We start from the raw sequence: 19,364 nt of genomic DNA on the forward strand, positions 1-19,364 counted from the left end.
GTATCTAATTAGTTGTCTAATTTTGCTTTGTGATTACCTACGGAGTAATTTTGGAAATAGTATATGATGCATTATATAATGCATTTGAATTCCTAGGTTTCACCTGACTCAAAGCGTTTGCTGCTATTATCTAGAAGCGCTCCGACTCATTTATCAGAGAATTGAGCGTTTCCTATCGGCCCCTCTGCAATTATGAGATTAGTCCATGAATCCTTTAGGAACTTAAATTAATGACTCAGATGGTGCTTTTGAGCCAACTTTCAAAGAATTAAAGGCATTTTTTCAAAATCTACAGTCCATGAGCTCTCCGTGTGACCGAAGTGCTCTCCTCGCTATATGACGCGTAACCCTCAATTTTTAGTTTAGTCCAAAGACCTCGTAGGAACTTAAATTAATGAACAGGTGGTGCTCTTATGCCAACTTTCGAAGAATTGAAGGCATTTTTTTTTATTTTTTTTATTTTTTTTAAAATTTACAGTCCTTGAAAATGAGCTGTTTTCGCGGAGCAAAGTGCCTACTTTTGGGCCTCGTAATCTCTTGAATTTTGAGTTTAGTCCAAAGATCTTTTTGGAACTTAAATTAATGACCCAGGTGATGTGCTTGATGCCCATTGTTAAAGAATTAAAGACATTTTTCAAAATTTACAGTCTTTCAAAATGAGCTTTCCGTGTGATTTTGCTAAAAATGGACAATTGAGCGTAGCCCCCCCAAATTTTAGCGTACCTCAAAATCGTTGGACGTGCATAAGGAGACCATAGATATGGTGTCCTGTGCCAATTTTGAATGAAATCGAACAGATATATTCTGAGATATCGCTGTAGACAGATTTGGGGGACGCCGGACGGACGGACACACATTTTTCCAAGTATGGTTATTTTTACTCCTGGGACCTTAAAACGTCTAGAAATGATGAAATTTCAACTTTTTTTTTTTTTTTTTTTTGGAGGATGACAATACTTCCTCTCTACCCTATGGGAGCGAGAAAGTAAAAACTAATTCATTTCAGCAAAGAAACCATTTTTCCTCAAGTAATAAGGTGAAACATAATGGCGGATAAGGAAATGATCACGTAAGTTATAATCAATTATGATGGGGAGGATGATGGAAAAAATTGAGAACCAAGATTTTATGTAAAAAAAAACAAAAATATTTATTTACAATAATTTTGTACAAGCAAATGAGAATATTTTACTTTACTGCACTCAGTGTGATATTTCTCTCAAAAGTAGCCTTTTATCCTATAATGATTGGTAATCACGTCGGAATAGGGCAAATGCAAGAAATTCTCCAACCACTGCTGCATATACATTGATAAGTACTCTCACATGATACGAAATAGCTCGTAAAAAAGTGTCTTGCTTAAATAGTTTTTACATTCTCTTAGTCTGGGCATGGGATTCAGAATCATTTGACTGAAATGAAACCAGACCTTTGGACCGAATTTGGCAGAAAGGCAGGTTCATGGACGCGTTCATGATAGCGCGTATCAGCCAGGAATATCACTGGCAGATGTTTCGTTTCCGCGATGCTCAATAGGATTATGACCCCGTCATGCCAAATTCAGATTATTTGGAGTAACGAGGAAACATATTACATTAAGTTAGACCAGAGGAAATGAGGTACAATGTTTTATTCTTATTCCATGGACGTCTGTGCCGAAAATGAGTTCAGAGTTTGCACGTGGAATAGTACCAATTATTCATTCTTGGATTTTCATACTGCCGAGTTTTAAATCACTGGCAACTCATGTTTTTCAAAAAACGCGGCCTTGGCGCTTGGTCCCTCACTATTTGTCGCTCCTGTGACGCATATAGATTTCCGCATGAGCCCCGGTGGCGTGGCGTGCTTTGCGATGTATCGATTGATCGGCCATTTAAACCTATAGAAAAGTATCGATAAACAGGGTGTTCGCAGCGAACACCTTAATAATCGATTATTTACCACAGCTTCAAATGGGAAAATATCGATAGATCGCAAAACACGCCACGCCGCTGCCAGAGATCATGAATTTACATGTGAAATAGGATTCACATGCGGGAATTGAGATGCGTCCTTGCGTCAGAAGGGCGACGTATTAAACTTGCCCATTTGTAAAAGAGCTCGCACAGTACGCTTTGAGAAGGACCCTGAAGTAAGCTGGACTATGGAAAATAGTATGCTCAAACCAGTACGTAACGAACTTTGCACAAAAGTGACCCAGATATTTCAGGAGAAAAAAACCACTTTCCTGCAATTTTGTCAAAACATCTATGCAAATATCGAGCAATATGCATTGTCATATAGTCTAGTGGTCCATTTTGATGAGGACGTCTTGAAGCTGTGCGTTTATTGCCCAGGTGGTTTTTCCTAGGAGAGCGTATTAGGGTAATGAATTTTGGTATTTCCTCCTGGGCGTGAATGTCATTTCGAGGTTCTTGGCAGATCGAAGAATGAGAGCGAACACCACATACAATTCCGACTGGTCGTAAGATGATTTGAAGGTGAAATTTCGGATGAGATAGGAAATTACAATTTTCATCTCCATCATAGCGAACTTCTGACCTGAAATCAGACGGTGATGTGAAAATATGGTGTAGAGTGGACGTAACTCATGCATTTACGTGGCACGTTTATAAGGCGAAGAAAGTTCGGTGCAAAACAAAGTTTTTGGTACAGGGAACCGAAATTTTCAGTTACAGAAACCAGATTTCGGGTTATGCAAAATTTGTTCCTATAATCAAAACTAATCCGAACAACTGATATATTTGATGTGAAGAGAAATTCAGTCATAGTAACCGATTCTTCTACTCAGTGTAGGAACGGAAGGGTGGCGAAAATGACTGACCTGATTTTTATAAATGAGTTCTTTAGTGATAAACTCTAAAAGCTGAGACTGGAGATTGTTTTCTAAAAATAAAAAAAAATAGCAGACAAGAAACATTAATTGGACGCATTTCTGTCAAACGGAACTATGTCCACCATGACGTGAGCCCTGTTATACATTTATTCTTATGGGACGCAGGGCTCATGCCTTGATGCACATAGCTCCGTTTGATAGAAACACGTCCAATTGGACTATTATTTCTGTTAAACGGAACTGAGCGCCAAATTGAGTTCCTTTTGAGGATTTTAGAAGCCCGGATAGCGCGTTCTGTCAAACGGAACTTTTAAGCGCCATGAAAAAGCATTAAGAGTATAGGACGGAACGAGCATCGCGTTCCGCAAAACCCGCTAATCCAAGCCCCCCCCCCCCTCTCCCTTCCCCCCCTGATGGCGCTTAGTTCCGTTTGATAGAAGTACGTCAAATTGTTGTAAAAATCAATCTGATTCAACTTTATAATGAATATTATCGTGTGTTGATATCGACGGTCAAACTACCAGACCACGTTCCTCGCTTTGCGACGTTGTAGACTTCCTGTCATACTTCATTTTTTAAATGGAAAACTAATACATGTAAGTTCTTGAAAACTTCCGTGAATTTTCTTCTCTCTAAAAAAAGCTCTGTGAAAACCCGGAATAATATTTATTTGTCCTCTTTTAAACAAGTAAAATTGGAGGGGTCATTTTTAAGCCGCGCAAACGAGATACATGGTCTGGTAGTTTCACCATTGACATTCAATTTCTCTTCTGAGATCTTCTGAATGAGAATTGTAACGATATGATAATGAATTGAACGGAATTCGAATTAAACAAAATAAAATCGTACCTATACAATTCCTAGCACCAGCAGCGAAAGGAGCGTAAGCATATGCGTGTCTTCCTTTGCTATTTTCCGGGGTGAAGCGATCAGGGTCAAACTTCTCTGGGTCAGGGAAGTATTTTGGATCACGGTGAAGACCGAAAACACTTAGGATAAATTTTGTGCCGGCTGGCAATGTGTAGTCACCTGAAAGGGTAGAATTACACAAAGTCACGCATTATGAAAAAATTAAGGATACTATGATTTCGTTTAGTAGAGAGCCTTTAAAATACATATATGGAAACATAAAAATATGAATTCAGTAGCTTAAAAAGAAATTATTGCCTCCTCATCGAAATAGTATAAAATTGCATGACTTAGCTTTATTGCTGCTTGATTTCGACGCGAAGGACCGAAAGTAATTTAACCTTTCTCGCCAAAAAATGTGGAAAATAAAGGAAGTGAAATAATTTCTGAATTGGAATCATTCTGTATTTATGATCCGTTTGTAATTAATGAACTCTGAATTATTGTTCAAATTCACGATTAGCTCAAATACCCGAAATCATCTATTTTTTCCTATTAGTATTGCGAGCTTCTATATGTTTTAGAAATATATACATTGTGTAAGTTTAAAAGTGATTTGTAACTTATTTACAATTAACTCGAAATCATCGATCAAGGAGTTTTTTTCAAGTCACTAGATTCTTATATTTTTCATATTTATACACTTCATTTGCAACTATGGGTTAATTTTCTTCGCTTGTTTCTATTTCTACAAAATGCCTTAGAATTTAAATCTTGTCAAAGGAGCAAAATGGTAACAAAAGCCTGCATTAAAAGTGCTAAACAGTATGTGAGGCTCACAAAATAATCAATTACAGTCAAAAGTAGACATTAGTTGCAAATTTTAGCTGACCAATTTCTGCAAGAAACATCTTTTATCAGTTTTTGTTGTGCAAAATCCTCATTGTCCTTGATTTAAAATCTCAAAATACTTGTAATCATGAGAGGGCTAGAGCTTACGATGCAAAACCACTTTAAGAAAATCAAATTACCCATAGGAATATCACATGGCACTTCTCTTGACAGTTGTGGAACGCTAGGAAACAGTCTTAATCCCTCTTTGATACACTGCTCTAGATACTTCATGCTTGACAAGTCATCCATGTTTGGCCTTCGGTCCGAGTCTTGAAAAATGCTGTGGAGCTCTTGATAACATTTTTCCTATAATAATCAATGCCAATCAAATTAGCATCATCAGGTATTTTCCTCAATGTAATTTCCTTTTCAAAACGACATTGTCACTTAATGTGTCCGGAATATTTTTTTTGAAAAATTAGCGAAAGAAAAAGTCGTTCACTTAGTAATTGAGATGAAGTCGATAGGCCTTCTTCTGGGACACAATAGAGCGCAAACGTTACAAGATGCACATTAGAAACGTGCTGTATAAATTTGGTAACTTAGCTCATCCTGGAGCAAACAGTTAAACTCAGTTGTGAAAATTCAAAGCGTATAATGGTCATACCCTAATACACGTATGTTTCCTTGCATCATGCGAAATTGAAGGCGATTTATTACACAATCCTTTTGCATAACTGCAATAGTGTGCCAAGACTCTCTTTTGTCATCAATGTTCCCCAATGTCAAGAAAATTTCAAAGAGATAAGTCTTAATAGTTTTCATTTTCACAAAATGACCCATATATTTTAAGAGAGGTTATTGCCAAAATGTAAAAGCTCTTAAAACGTTAGTTGAAATTTGAAAAATTCAAGGGGATATGACATCCTCACCTGACACTCTGGATGAAGTCCTAAAAGCCAGACGGTGAATGCCAGTGCAGATGTAGTTGTATCGTGACCCTTCAGGAAAGATATTAAAAATAACATTCCATATAAATATTTTGTATTCAAGAAAAACACGAAAATCAGGAATCTTTGCTTAGTTACGGTCTTTTTGTCCACTAAATGGAGAGCAACTTATTTGAGATGTAGATAATTTTCCAGAGTTAGATTCTTACTTGCCTGACTTGTCTAATTTTTTGATACCTCACACTTGAAAAAACGTAATTCAGACTCCTACAGAAACAAGCTTCAAAACACTTGATTAGGTCGATATTGTACTTAGGATTTAACGTTATCTTGGAGAAGGGATGCTCTTATATTATTCGTAATTGTAGTTTGTGTAGTTTACACAATGTGCCACATTGGTGACTTGGTGACTCTCGCATGCTGGCAAAATCGAGATTCATATATTTAAATGCCCGTTAAACAATCAACGATCGATAATACTTAATCGATTATTTATAATGGATAAAAATAGGGGCAAAACTAATTTTACCATCCACAAAATAGCAACTGACAAGTAGCTATGTTAGGATGCTAACATGATGCATTATTTCACACGCATTTTCATTTTATATTTTGATTTTTTTAAATATTTTTTTCTGATCGGTAAAGTTAGTCATGTGTACCTCAAACATAAAAGTGGCAACCTCATCTCTCATATCCTGCTCTGAGAAAGGAAATGACCCATCTTCAACTGCTTCGATCAGTTGGTCTAGGAAAATCAGATTCTTCTTGCCTGGAAAGAAGAGAAAATGTATGTTTAGGTACTAAGATTTTTGACAAAGAAAAAAGTTAGTGAAGGGCCACTTACCAGGAGTGTTAAAAAAATCACTCTTGTATAGAATGATGGCAGAATCCCTCATGTTATCCTTCTTGGAGTTTATAAATAAACGGTCAAGGTCGAAATTTCAAGATGTGACTTATAACCACCTTGACTTGGAACTCCTTTGAGTGCGTCTTCCATTTGCTTAGTATTATTTGCTTATTGATGCTAAAAGGAACCATGTGCATAGGTTTTGCGTAAGACATAGTTCCTTTTAGCATAAATACGTTCATTTAAAATAAACTTGAGAAAATTTCAATCCAAAACAGCGTGCGTTATTACGCAGGAAGCATTAAAAAAAATCAGTTGCCAAATATGTTCACACAACTGTCCCAAACTAGGGCGCCTTTATTCTTTGCTTTGGCAACTTACACGTAGGCTGAGCGGGAATTTTTGTCATTTAAAAGGCCAATGCACTTAAATATCATGCATAGGCAACATGCACATCCCTTGAACAAGAATATTTGCATCAAAAAACAATGATGCCGTAATTTTTTTGGTACAAAATGCCAAAATATGCTGCCGTTGAGATGAAACACTGAGGTTTTTAGATTGTATGGTTTTATCATTTTACCGGATGGATTATGGTTACCTGGATATTATTTTTTCGTCCGGTTTTTCTTGATTTCTGAGTTAGGCTATATACATTTCGGAATTTAGTTTCTTCTTCAGGTCAAAAGACAACCATCAAAATTTTGGCCGGAAGAAGGAGGAAAATTCCGAAATGTACATGGCCTAACTCAGAAATCAAGAAAAACCAGACGAGAAAATAATAATAATAATATTCAGGTAATAACTGAGGTTTGTCGTATCAACGTTGCACTATTATTACACGTGAAGGTGAACTTGCCTCAATTTCCTGAATAAATTGGGAATAAATATAGTCAAGTACCTTTGCCAGTGGAACTGTTGGAATCGGTCGACTCAAAGGAATCATCAAGTTGAGACTCTTCACTCTCCGATTTGCTTTGCTCTTCTTTGTCTTTCAGTGCTCTAATGATTCTTCGCTTTTCAATAATCTAGAAATATTACCAGAACTGTTAGATGAGAATAGAATAAAATAAATGAGCTTAGTAATCAATAATATCATGAAGCTCGCGATAATTTGAGGTGTCAATAAAAGCACATTATTACTACTTTCAAATATATTTCATGTACTAGGTTAATAGCTAGAGCTATTTTTTCTCTGCCTGTAAACTGTAGCGATGCAATAGACTAATTTAATGGCCGTGGGATTCTTGCAATAATCGGCTTATCGATTATAGTTCCAACCAAAAAAATAGAATATATATGTGAGTCCAAATTTTACGTAGTGTATTAATTCAACGAGATGTCATTAAAAAATCAGTAATAAATAATTACCGACTAATTAAAAACAATAAATTTAATTTGATGAGCACTTCGTCGCATTCTATCACCCTAGCGTTCTGACGACGCAGTTAAGTGAGGTATCTCGAGGTGAAAGGAAAGTTCATTTCGAGGAATAGTACCCATTACAAAAAAATGAAGAAACAATGTTTTGTAATTACTTTTAAGCAGCGTAGACCGGTAATGGCGGAGCTTTAATACGCGGGTATTAGAGCTTTCCGTTCATTTATTTTAATGAGCGTACACCATCCTCTCAAAGAATGGAAAAAGTTGACGCTGAGGAGTTTTCAATCAAGATAGAAACTATTTGTTAGGAACTAAGAGTTGTGATTTATCTCCGTTTCTTCACCAGTGATTATCCGTTCAGGTGTGCGTGCAATTGCAATAGAGCGAATATGAAAAAAAAAATGATTCTTGATGGTGGGAGCTCACTAAATGAAGCCCTTTCCGACCAAACAGCATATAAACCAGGGGCGGATCCAGCAATTTGGCAACAACGGATTCCCTCCTTTTACACCTATGTTAAATAATCGATTCTTGTGGGGCACTTGGCCCCTCCAAGAATCGATACATTTCCATAGGTTTAAATGGAGAAAAACAGTGTTGCCAGTTTGCTGGATCCGCCAATGATATAAACATGTCAACGTCGTTAAGACAGCGAGACTCTTCCTTTTGAGCGCTCACCTTGTTAGTAGTGTACCAACAATCAAAACATCAAACATCGATACAAAATGCAATAACATTCTCGATGCAATTTCTAAGGAACAGAAAGTCATATCAATTACCTTATGGTTTATTTTGTTGACAATGTCCACATCTTTTCTTAATTTTCGGCCAATCGATAGCATGTAAAAACTGCTATCATTCCATAACCACGGCTTGAACATTCTGGACATCATGGTATGGGTCGCCCTAAGAAGTAAAGATTTGAGTTATTAATGAATATACATGTATTTGAGATAATAGCAGTATAGAAATATAACTTTAAACGAGTTTTTCCTGGCTTTTTTGAACTAAAAAATTGATAAGCTCCGAACAGTTGGATAAAAATACTCGAGCGAGACTCATGTATTTACATTGAAAGTTTTGAAAGATAGACTGTGTGCAATAATTTAGGACTATTAAAATGTACGTCGAATAGAGGCTATTACGAAACTGTATGGCAAAGAGGGGGGGAGAGGGCTGTAATGACGGAGTTGGAAGTAGAAAACCACTTAAGGGTCTACTAAACTCCAAAGCCCCTAGGATGTTTTTAGTTTTCCTGTAAATAGGTCCGTCCGCTTGATGATCCTCTTGCGTGTTGACGATTCAGCGGAGCGAATATGTCTGCAAAACATATCGGAGAAAAGTGCTCTATCTGTACTGAGAGGAAAAGGTTCGGTCGAATAAACCATAAGCACGTAGCTCCAAATAGGCCGTACGCCTGACAAAAATTACAAACACTCAAACCTCGTTATCAATTTATAATTTTTTGCATATAATGTTTAACCATTTTACTTAGGAAAGGTTTCAAAACTTACTCTTCGGTAGCAATAATGTACTTAAGATTTTTCGGATCTCTTAGAGCGTCGATTTTCACACCCATCGCGGTATCTAAAAGAAATAAAACAATATATGGTATAATGATTAAATATGCTCAAATAGCACAATTAAACTTGCAGGTTGTTTTAAAAGTATCTCTGGAAACTATAAAATGTTTCAGCGACGTCTGTTTTAAGCTTGAAAAAATTAAAATATCTCAAAAATACTTTGAAAACTTTTAGGAGAAAAGTTAAGGGAATTTTCATATTGTGTATGTTTATAATTTTCTAACAGCAAAAGGTTTTTACAGATTTGGGTGTTTCCTTGGAAACACCCAAACTATCTCGTACGAAAAAAAATGTTAATAATAATAATAATCAGAAAAGGTTTTCTATATGCATGTACAAATACTTGTGTGTACAAGTTCTATATGTATGTACATGTATGTACTTATACGGCGCGCTAAGGGCACTCTGCGAGGTGAGGTTTGATACAACTAAGAATGTCCAGGCTCTCTAAAATTTCTGAGAAACATTTTTATTATTTCTGAAAAATCAAAAAGGAACGTTTTTGTATGCTATAATTGTACCCATGAAATATTATATACTGCCGTGCTAAGGAAAAACGCATTATGAGCCGTCAGGAGTTGCCAAATTTTCTTTGAAAAATCACTTATATTTCGAGATATTATATTCACACATATTCGTAAGATTTTCAATTGATCTTACGGAAAAATATTCATAACTTTACTCAAAAATAAACGTTTTATCGGAGGAAATCTGGCAACTCTCGAAAGTACATACGGTGTTCTGCCTTGGCACGGTAGTATATGTGACAGTTATGTCATATCGCCGAAAAGCAAAAACACTGAAATCACAGGTTACCACAAAGATTGTCTAGAGCAATGAGCCCCATCAGCTTGAAAACATCAATTGAAACTCCACCAGCCTCATGTACTTTCTCGACCAAAGTCAAGGAGTTGTCCGTGAACGCGTCACAAAATCTGCTCAAGATGTTGAAGTGAAAAGATGGCGTGAGAAGTTTTCTGCTTTTCTGCCATCTTGGCCCTGGGGGACACATCAATATGCATACACCGTAAATACCAATAAACAGGATCTTGAGGGAGATGTGCTTGTATTATGCTTTTCCAACCCCGGTGGATCGACAATTTAAAGCAACGAGGATAATTTTCCAGTCTGTAAATTTTATATTTTGTGTATTCTTACAAGGTCTTATCATGTAATCTTGCATAGTTGACGCTGAGAAAAATAGAACCGCGCTGAGCACCTGAATCCGGACCTCAGCACATGCGGTGGATGATAATTGGACTACATTTTGCAATTTGGAACTATAAATTCTAGCCCGGTTTAAAACAACGTATGTGCCATTAGTTTCCCAATGCACGTAAGTGTTTTTCCAGAAGAGCCAGAATTTATAGTTCCAAATTGCAAAATGCAGTCCAATTTTGCTTTACTCTTCCAAGTCGCAATCGGACACAGCCGGCGATTGTCCTCAGCACATTCTTACTGTTCTTCCTCTACTAGGTGACATGTTTGTCTAAACTCTATCTCGTCCGGCGTAACTTAAAGCAAAGTTGATTTTATTTTTCTCCGTGAATCGGAGGTGAAAAATTGCATTCGAATCCAGTAATAGTGAATCTCGAGCTTAACTGTAAACACGGGAAAAAAGTGCCAGAGGTTATTCCCTAAAATTGTGGTACTACTCCAATTTTTTGGATGATACAAACATTTCCAATTAATTTTGGTAATGCCGCACCTCAAGTTGGGGTATTACCACAACATATGGGTTAGTAACTTAATTTATTAGGGCACTACCACACGTAATTGGAAATATCCATTATCATGAAACAATCTCGTGCTCCTTTTCCGTGAAATCGCATGCTTTTTTCTCAAAATCAAATATTTTAACTTCAATTTCTAGACAGCTACAATGCCAATTAAATTTGACATTTTCGGAAATATCCTCCTTTAAGTATACATTTGTAATGACTTGATCTTAATTTTTTTGGTATTACGGTTTCGTGGACAAGTACAATTGAAGAAAGAGAGAGAGAAAAAAAAATATACACTAAAAAGCTAATCTCATTAAGGTGGATCAGTTTAGAATGTTCATCGTCAGATCATTTGCGTGTAATTCATCACGTTTAAAAACGCCACAATGGAAAAAAATGCATTGCAATTCTTACCACAAGCTGTTAAAAGTCCTTGGCCCAGCCAAAAGTGCATGAATCTGTAAAGTTCCGATTTGCACTGCAGATGCTTGTTCGTAAAAAATACCTGAATAACACATAATTAAATATATAACTCAAAACTAGACCATATTTCTTGGATAACTCAAATCAGACGGACAAATTTGCTGTTTTTTTCATCAAAACGAAAGTACACCGGAAACAAAAGTCGCTTGGATCTGGAGCCCAGACTCTTAATAACATCGAAAAGAAAAAATACTCTTGATTCAATCGGATTTTTGCTTAGATCGAGAACCAAGCCTCTTAATCCAAGCGGATTTCTTTTTGATTCAAGCAAAAATCCGATTGAATCAAGAGTTTTTTTCTCATCATTTTTTTCAAGAGTCTGGACTCTAGATCCAAGCTACTTTTTTCCAGTGTAACTTGATTAATCGATTATATATACGAGTATTGAAGGATATTCCATCAAAGATTAACAACCACGCGTAAGATTATTGATAATGACTAGAACACACTAGAATTAATGACTTTCCTGGGGTTTTCTCATATTATAAGTTTTGATCACAACAGCAACTCCTAGTTCACCCGACCACCATTGCTATGCTGGTTTCTATTCCAAAGAAGTGAGTATATTCAGAGATCTACTCATCCAGGCCTGGCTTAGATGAAAAGCTAAGGTTATCTTATAATTGATGGTTGAAATTTTTGAAAATGTATATAGATTATACAGAAATAATTATGCGAAAATCGCAAATGATTACAATATAAAGGCAGCAGTTATCAGCACTGAGTGAAATCCACTTAAAATTAGGTTCTTCTATTTTCTAGAGGCTGGCTTGTCTCACTTAAAATTATTTAGCTTTTTTACTGAAATAAAATGCGCAATAATTAGAAAAGCCAATATACCATCAAGCCACCAGAATCTCCACCAAAAAGCTGCTGAGAGATGTCACACATATACAGATCGATCATCAAATGACCAGACTAGAATTGATAAATCCTTTTTTTGCAATGTTATCTATCAACATCTTTGCCAAATAATTTCGAAAAATCAGCACATTTCTCCATTTAAACCTATATAAAATAGCCGCACTTTTCCCTCCAAAATCTAGTAACTTTGCCTATCGATCTAGATCTTTCGATAACATTTCAACGATTAGGCAGAGGGCAACCTTCGAGGGCACACTTACTTAATGTAGATACAACTGTAGATACTCGCTTTTAAATAATCATCAAAATGAAGGGGGTAGCGTAATTGTGTTGCATTAAGAGCCGTTACAAGTTAGCGTCAGAGGGTAATTCTCCTTCCATTGAATAAATAGGCAAAAAAACCCCTTCATTTAGGAATTAATGTGACGCACAGGCACACATTGTGTATGCACATTTCGCGGTCTCGCAAGATGTTACTTGAAGCGATAGTCCTCCAAATCATGTATACCACAAGCACGATTTCAAGAAAAACGAAATAATCTATACCTGTATATTTCCTAACCGCGATGTGTCTGTATAAAAATCGTAAATTCAAAAGCTACTTTGAGGCTTTAAAACTTGATATTCTTGAACGTTGTTTTGCTGTAAAACGCATCTCAAGACGAGCGATAAAAATGCAATAAAATCTCATTTCTGAAATGTCGGGGCCTAACTCATTTGGAAAATAATCTATTCGATTCTCAATATAAAAATTATTTGAAAAATTAGAATTTTAATCAATTAAGCAGTACTCTTATACCTCTGCGTATTGAGCTCCAGCAACCAGCACGAAGGGATGAGTGATCAAGAACACCTTCTGAATCGGTCCGTAGAGTTTTAAACGCTCCCTTGATTCTTCGATAAAATCTGTAAAAATGATTAAATTAAAAGCTCAGAAATGTGTATCTGCATGAATTTTTCACACGTAGATTTTGATGTAATCAGTTTTTTGACGCTGCCTAAACAAAGGAGCAATTTCAAGTAATAAGATTAACATGTTGCCATGTCTCGCACTGTTTCATTCCATATTCACTACATTGCTCCTGAAATATTTTGCATGGTTTTATTCGCTCAGAGAAGAAAAATACGAAAATAAGATACTCACGATCATGTAGAATACAACTGAATATGCGAGGATTTCAAGTTGTTACAATATGACATTTATGGATTCAACCAGAATCAGCCCAGTGGCGATTTTCAAGTTGGCAACACTGTTAATCCTCCAATAAATCCATTGAAAATATCGATTGCAGGCGAGACAAGCTACCTCACCAAAAAGCGATTGTTTTACATACATTTAAATGGAGGAAATACTGTGTTACCAACTTCTAATGATCGCCACTGAATCATCCTAACTACAAAAGACGTTGCGAGTACAAAACGTGGAATGGCAAGAAGCAGCGTGAATACATTTAAAATGATTTAATGGTTAAATTAATCCACATTGACTCATTTGCAGGCGAAAAATTAATCTCTTTGCAATGGCAATTGCAAATAGATAGACTTTTTTCAGACCAATTCAATGTGTTCAATCAACAGACTGTAGGTTTTTGTTGTGTGAGTCAAAATGAGTCTTTTTTAATATATTTCTTCCCGAAAGTAGGTACCTTTATTTGGAGCTATGACTCCTCAAATTTTTTGAGGGACTAATAATTTATCCTAAATTTTTGTGACGGTTTTGGGGAAAACTCGTGAAAGACTACCACCTTCCCTGAAATCTGAATAAATCTGAACTTGTTCATGACCTAAAAAACTATCAAAATCTTAAGTTGGAGCGGGAAACTAAGGGGTTGAGGAGAAAAAGCAAGTTTTTAGTACAGTGACGTGGCGTGCTTTGCGATCTATCGATATTTTCCCATTTGAAGCTGTGGTAAATAATCGATTATTAAGGTGTTCACTGCAAACACCCTGTTTATCGATACTTTTCCATAGGTTTAAATAACCGATCAATTGATATATCGCAAAGCATGCCACGCCACTGATTAGTACTAAAAGATCCAAAGTCTCCTGAAATTCCATTCCGAACTTCATTCTGATTTTGAAATATTTGACGTCGTTGGTGACTTCAGCGCTAAATACCATGGCAATGACCATATTTTATGGTTCAGAACCGTCACCAAAACTCAGGAACCAATAATTTTCCCAAAAATGTGGGGAGGCTGTAGCTCCAACTAGGAGCAAGTGTGGGCAAAAGATTTTAGGAGGACAACTTTTTTTTATAATTTTCTTTTTGTAACAACAGATCACACGCCTGGACACGCCGGACAGTATAACTCTGGGACACTTTGCATATATTCTGGATGGATTCCCTTAAATCCTATTAAATTTTCCACTATATTCTGGACCTCTCGCAAACCCCTCTCCATGAAAATTTGTTGACTACGCTACGGAAAAAGTTCGCTCAGTGCAATCAATAATCATTATTGCGGAATTGATTGCACTAAAAAAAACACGTGTCTCCATGCTTAATCTTACTCTATCAAATGTTCTGGCAATTCTATTGGGAGACCTTGACATTGCAAATAATAAAGTCAAGGATTTTGAGGTACTCAGCAAAATATCAAATTGATAATTTTTTTCACGCGGAAATTAAGATGATTTTCGATTTACTTTCCTGCTCACTTTTTCATTGACAGTATTTTCGTCAGTAATTTCTCATCGATCACCGTTATCACTACACTATCTCCGATCTCCTACCTCGTAATGAGTCGTTAACTCGCTGATATAGTCCACTTGCGTTGAAGCCTCGAGGTCATCCTGCTTGCCCTAAACGAACCGAAAGCTCCCGCGAGACTCATTGATAAATAATTAGAGATAATTAGCTGTGAATCACACTTGCACCTTAATGAGGCGAGCCTTTTTTGTCGCTCTTTTTTGCGTACAAAGCGACTACTAGACATGAAATTTACGGGAAGATTTATGACTGCAGAACTGTGAATTTCAGCCATAAAAAATGTACCTAGGCCCCTATCGTGAGCAAAAGAGTCCATTGTAGTGTTCCAGGTTTTCAACAAAAAAATAAATTGGTAGAAAACCTGCAAGTATTTCTTCGTAGTCTCCGTCACCTATGTTATCTTACTTGTATAACGCATACTAAAATTTTACCGCACAGCAAAGTTGAGTTTCTTAAAAAGGATGAGTAATGAGAGGTCGTATGTTATTTTTGACGCCTTTGCTCAGGGAAAAAGAGGGAGGCATTTCTCACAGTCGACCGCACCGGACTTATTTTAGTCAATTCCGATCGATTTTAGGGCATTTCAGGATGTGTTTGAAGATTAGACCACCCCCCCCCCCTTAAAAATGGTTCTTTGGTATTTTCCAGTTTTAAATCGTGAAAGAAAATTAAATGGTTTGGGCAATTTTCCTTCTGGCTTTCATAGCTTATTTGGACTGCATTTTGCAATTTGGAGCTATAAATTCTGGCTTATCTGAAGAAACACTTATGTGCATAGGGAAACTAATAGCACATACGTTGTTTTTAAACCGGGCCGGAATGTATAGTTCCTAATTGCAAAATGCAGTCCATTCAATTGTGTATCTTTAAAAATCTCTACTTTAAAGGAAAAGTAACGCCTGATTGGTTGCCTTCCGCTTTAATTCCTTTCCACCCTCGTTTTATCAAGTTTCCGGTTACGATTTTTCGTTTTCCGATCTTCGATTGGCAACTAGGGGGTGCACCCCCTGTGCGCTTCGCGCTTCGACCACCCGAGTAAGATTTGTGTTATTCGCGATGACGAGTCCACAGGAGTGGAAAAGGAAGTCCATGTTTTTTGGCCGGATGAGGAGAACTTATTGCTGCGAGATGGTTACTGGTAGTCAATAGAATGTGAACAGGACCAGTCAAAAACATTAAATCCATCAAATATGCATCCTCCTGAAAACTGTGAACACGACTCTTGTGTTGTGAGAGATACCGAATGTAAAATGTGAACTCGAGAGCTTTTTACCGATAAATGTCTTGATTATGGCTATTTTTACAAAAAACTCTTTTGGGATTGAAATAACCCCCAATTTTCGAGAAGCAATCCCATTTTCCCTCCTCGGCGCATGAGCGCGTAAGCATCTCGATAAAATCTTACTTAGAACTTATCGTGAATCCAGTACGTCTATGACTCAAAGATAATTTTTTTTTTTATCGGATGCATTTTTATACTATGCTGGAGGGGGCTTAAATGATGGAACGGCGATAATGAAGCTTCTTATTAATTGACGTCAATTTATGACGTCTGTGACGTCTACTGTCTGTATTTGTAACTCCTTAGAAACGTGAAAATAGTAAATACAGATATCCGTCTCCTCGGAAAGATAATGTGTAGAAAAATATTTTTCATTCACGAGCTACATGCCAGCTGACAACACGTTGATTCAATGTCTGTTGTGTGTCAGTGTGTATCTTGCTCACAAGAGATCCATCAAACTATGAATAGACTATGAATAGACTTCCTACAAGACATGAAATTCCACAAAAATCACGATGAGCCTTTCAGGAATGTCTAAAATCCACCCCTCAATGCACCAGTGGCGTGGCGTGAATTGCGATAGATCGATTGTTATGCCATTTAAACCTATGGTAAAGAATCGATTATTAAGGTGTTCGCTGCGAACACCCTGTTTATCGATCCTTTCCGATAGGTTTAAATGGCATAACGATCGATATGTTGCAAAGCACGCCACGCCACTGCAATGCACAGTTAGCGAGGGCCGCAGCTGTAGGTCCGAGCTGTTTTCATTTACTGCGCCCACATGCAGTTTGTTTAGTGGACGGCAATTAGCCTTGCCCAAGAGGAACGTGGAAAAACCTAGCCTGAACGAACATCAGATCTAATAAACTGGAAAATCTATCACTTACGTATGGGTTATACTTTTTTTGTCTCATTTTAGGGTCATAAGAAGGAAATAATCGTTTAAACACAATTGAAATCTTATGTGAGGAAAATTTCGCAAAGGTACATTCGTTTGTTTATCAATCTAGGATAGCTTCTCTTACGTTCCTCCTAAGGCAAACCTTGCACCCGGGTGATCAAAAAAACTTCTTGCAGATGCGGTGAATAAATGAAATCATATTGCACGCAACAGAGTTGATGCGGACATTAAAATATAAAATTTACTTTTCAGTGAAGCGACCTGCAGATATATAACGTAAGAGAGGCTAAAAGTATGTTTCAAAATTTCTGGGAAATTCTTAGTCCCAGGAAAACTGAAATGATTCCAAATTTGAGTTTTTAATAAAGGCCAAAAAACATGTTTGGTAAAAATAAATGGGTAGGGTTTAAATAGAAGATTGCTTTAAATGATTTAGGGGCTCAAGATGCATTTCGGGTCGTACCAATGTGTCGAAAATGAATCGGTTGTTTAAAAAGTGCCCAACCAGAACAATGGAAAAAAAACTCCCTACAATCATAGAGGTAGCCTTTTAATGCAGTCACGCGTATATTTTGTTCCTTATTTTTTATATTTATCATTCTGCACAAAAAAGGCACGAGTTTTGAAAATTCCAAGGTGTAAAAATATCCAAAATGCACAATTGAAAAATGAAAACTTTCATATTTTTAACGATGAAACTCTTTTTGAAAATAAAGAGTGGAAAAAAAATTTAAAAAAATGTTTTCTTAAAAATTTGTATCTTTGAAAATAAAACAAGTAACATGCGTCAAAAATGTTTTTCATTGAGCGAAAAAGTTTAATGAAATTCCCTTTTTTCGTTGTGTCTATATTTTTTTCGGAGCTGGATGCACTTTTAGCTGCACGTAGAGCACTTTTTCGAGAGCGACTATTCCATTTGATAAAGGCTTACCTGCAGGATCCAAGAAGAGATCTTTAACATGTCCCAAGATTAAATTGTCCCGCGGTGGCCCAGGGACCACTTTCAGATGCTGGTACGCTTTGTAGTAACTACGGACAAACTTGGCAACATAGTAGAGCACACAGCAGGCTACGGCTAGGGCTGCTAAAATTAACCGCATTTCGCGAAAGTTCGACAGAAATCTTCGACGAAAATTGCTCTTCCCGTGACAATTTAGTGCCTTCGGACTAAAATTTTCAACAAAACCGCACTACTCGCGACAATTCAATCCTTTATAATTGAAATCTTCAACGAAAACCACTCTATTCTCGACAATTCAATCCTTACTGATTGAAATTTTCAACGTGATCCCGACAGTTCAATCCCTTCCGACTGAACTCTTCGATGGAACTGTTCCTCCTGGGACGGTGCTCTGCGTCTGAGGGCGAGAGCGTTTTGTGGTCGGACAAAACTTCGGGAATCGCTGAAAAAACAGTGCGAAACCGTGATTTTCTCAAGGCAGTCAATGTTGCCAAACTCCATGGGAAACTTTTTAATGTCCACAGGTGGCGGAGAAAATTTTAAAGAGTTTCCTGCAAACTGGTAGCGCCGGGAATAGATAAGACTTGCGTTTCACGGTCAGATGTTGACCGATCGGGGTATGAATCGTTGAGAGGTCACGCATCTTTTCCCTGCGTTGTGATTGGTCGGCCACTCCAATGGTCGTGTGCCGTGATGAGTCCCGCCATGGGAATAGAGATAGGGAAGTGTAATATTAAGAGCAAGCTTGGACTCGTTAAACAAATATATCTTAGTTGTAGCCGGTTTCTGGTAGAGGGGCTTAAGTCCAAAATTGTCCTTTTTTTTGTCTTTCAGCGGGTACTTTCAAAAGTTTTAAAATTTTTCCAACATACTATTTTTATTTTGGAAAAAGAAGCGATGTCTCTAACTATCTGTCCCTGTCTAAAGGTTATACTTCCATGTTGCACATAAAAAAGCAAAATGAGTGATAAAAGTTTCAAAATTGTACTTATACCCCCTTAAAAATTCCAGAGTGTTTCGTAAGTTTCCTGAGAAAGGTAAGTTCAAAAAAATCAGAATTTTCAAACAAATAACAACACACTCTAAGGCAGACGATGTATGTTCATGATTTAATTACAATAACTTTTCAAAAGGAAACTGATAAT

General features: G+C 36.9%; 1 protein-coding gene across 1 annotated transcript; it reads right to left on the reverse strand.

Annotated features, from left to right (window-relative positions):
• Positions 1-1,133: 1,133 nt before the first annotated feature.
• LOC109040658 (cytochrome P450 4C1) lies at positions 1,134-18,654 on the reverse strand. Its single transcript, XM_019056652.2, has 12 exons — positions 18,190-18,654; positions 13,156-13,262; positions 11,424-11,514; positions 10,102-10,284; positions 9,217-9,289; positions 8,482-8,608; positions 7,221-7,347; positions 6,132-6,241; positions 5,452-5,520; positions 4,717-4,885; positions 3,686-3,865; positions 1,134-2,541 (listed from the first exon to the last, which is right to left on the reverse strand). The coding sequence occupies exons 1-12, from the start codon at positions 18,356-18,358 to the stop codon at positions 2,360-2,362; spliced, it is 1,587 nt and encodes a 528-aa protein (XP_018912197.2). The 5' UTR covers positions 18,359-18,654; the 3' UTR covers positions 1,134-2,359.
• Positions 18,655-19,364: the final 710 nt, after the last annotated feature.

Source organism: Bemisia tabaci, chromosome 8, assembly GCF_918797505.1.
Source record: "Bemisia tabaci chromosome 8, PGI_BMITA_v3".
In the NCBI taxonomy this organism is placed as follows: Eukaryota; Metazoa; Arthropoda; class Insecta; order Hemiptera; family Aleyrodidae; genus Bemisia; species Bemisia tabaci.

Excerpts from the sequence above, each read along its gene's own strand:
- LOC109040658 (XM_019056652.2), bottom strand. The coding sequence starts at position 18,358 with ATGCGGTTAATTTTAGCAGCCCTAGCCGTAGCCTGCTGTGTGCTCTAC. Across the intron at positions 5,521-6,131 it reads TTGCCACTTTTATGTTTGAG|GGTCACGATACAACTACATC; the intron begins GTACACATGACT and ends TCTTTCCTGAAG. Across the intron at positions 4,886-5,451 it reads GACTTCATCCAGAGTGTCAG|GAAAAATGTTATCAAGAGCT; the intron begins GTGAGGATGTCA and ends TGATTATTATAG.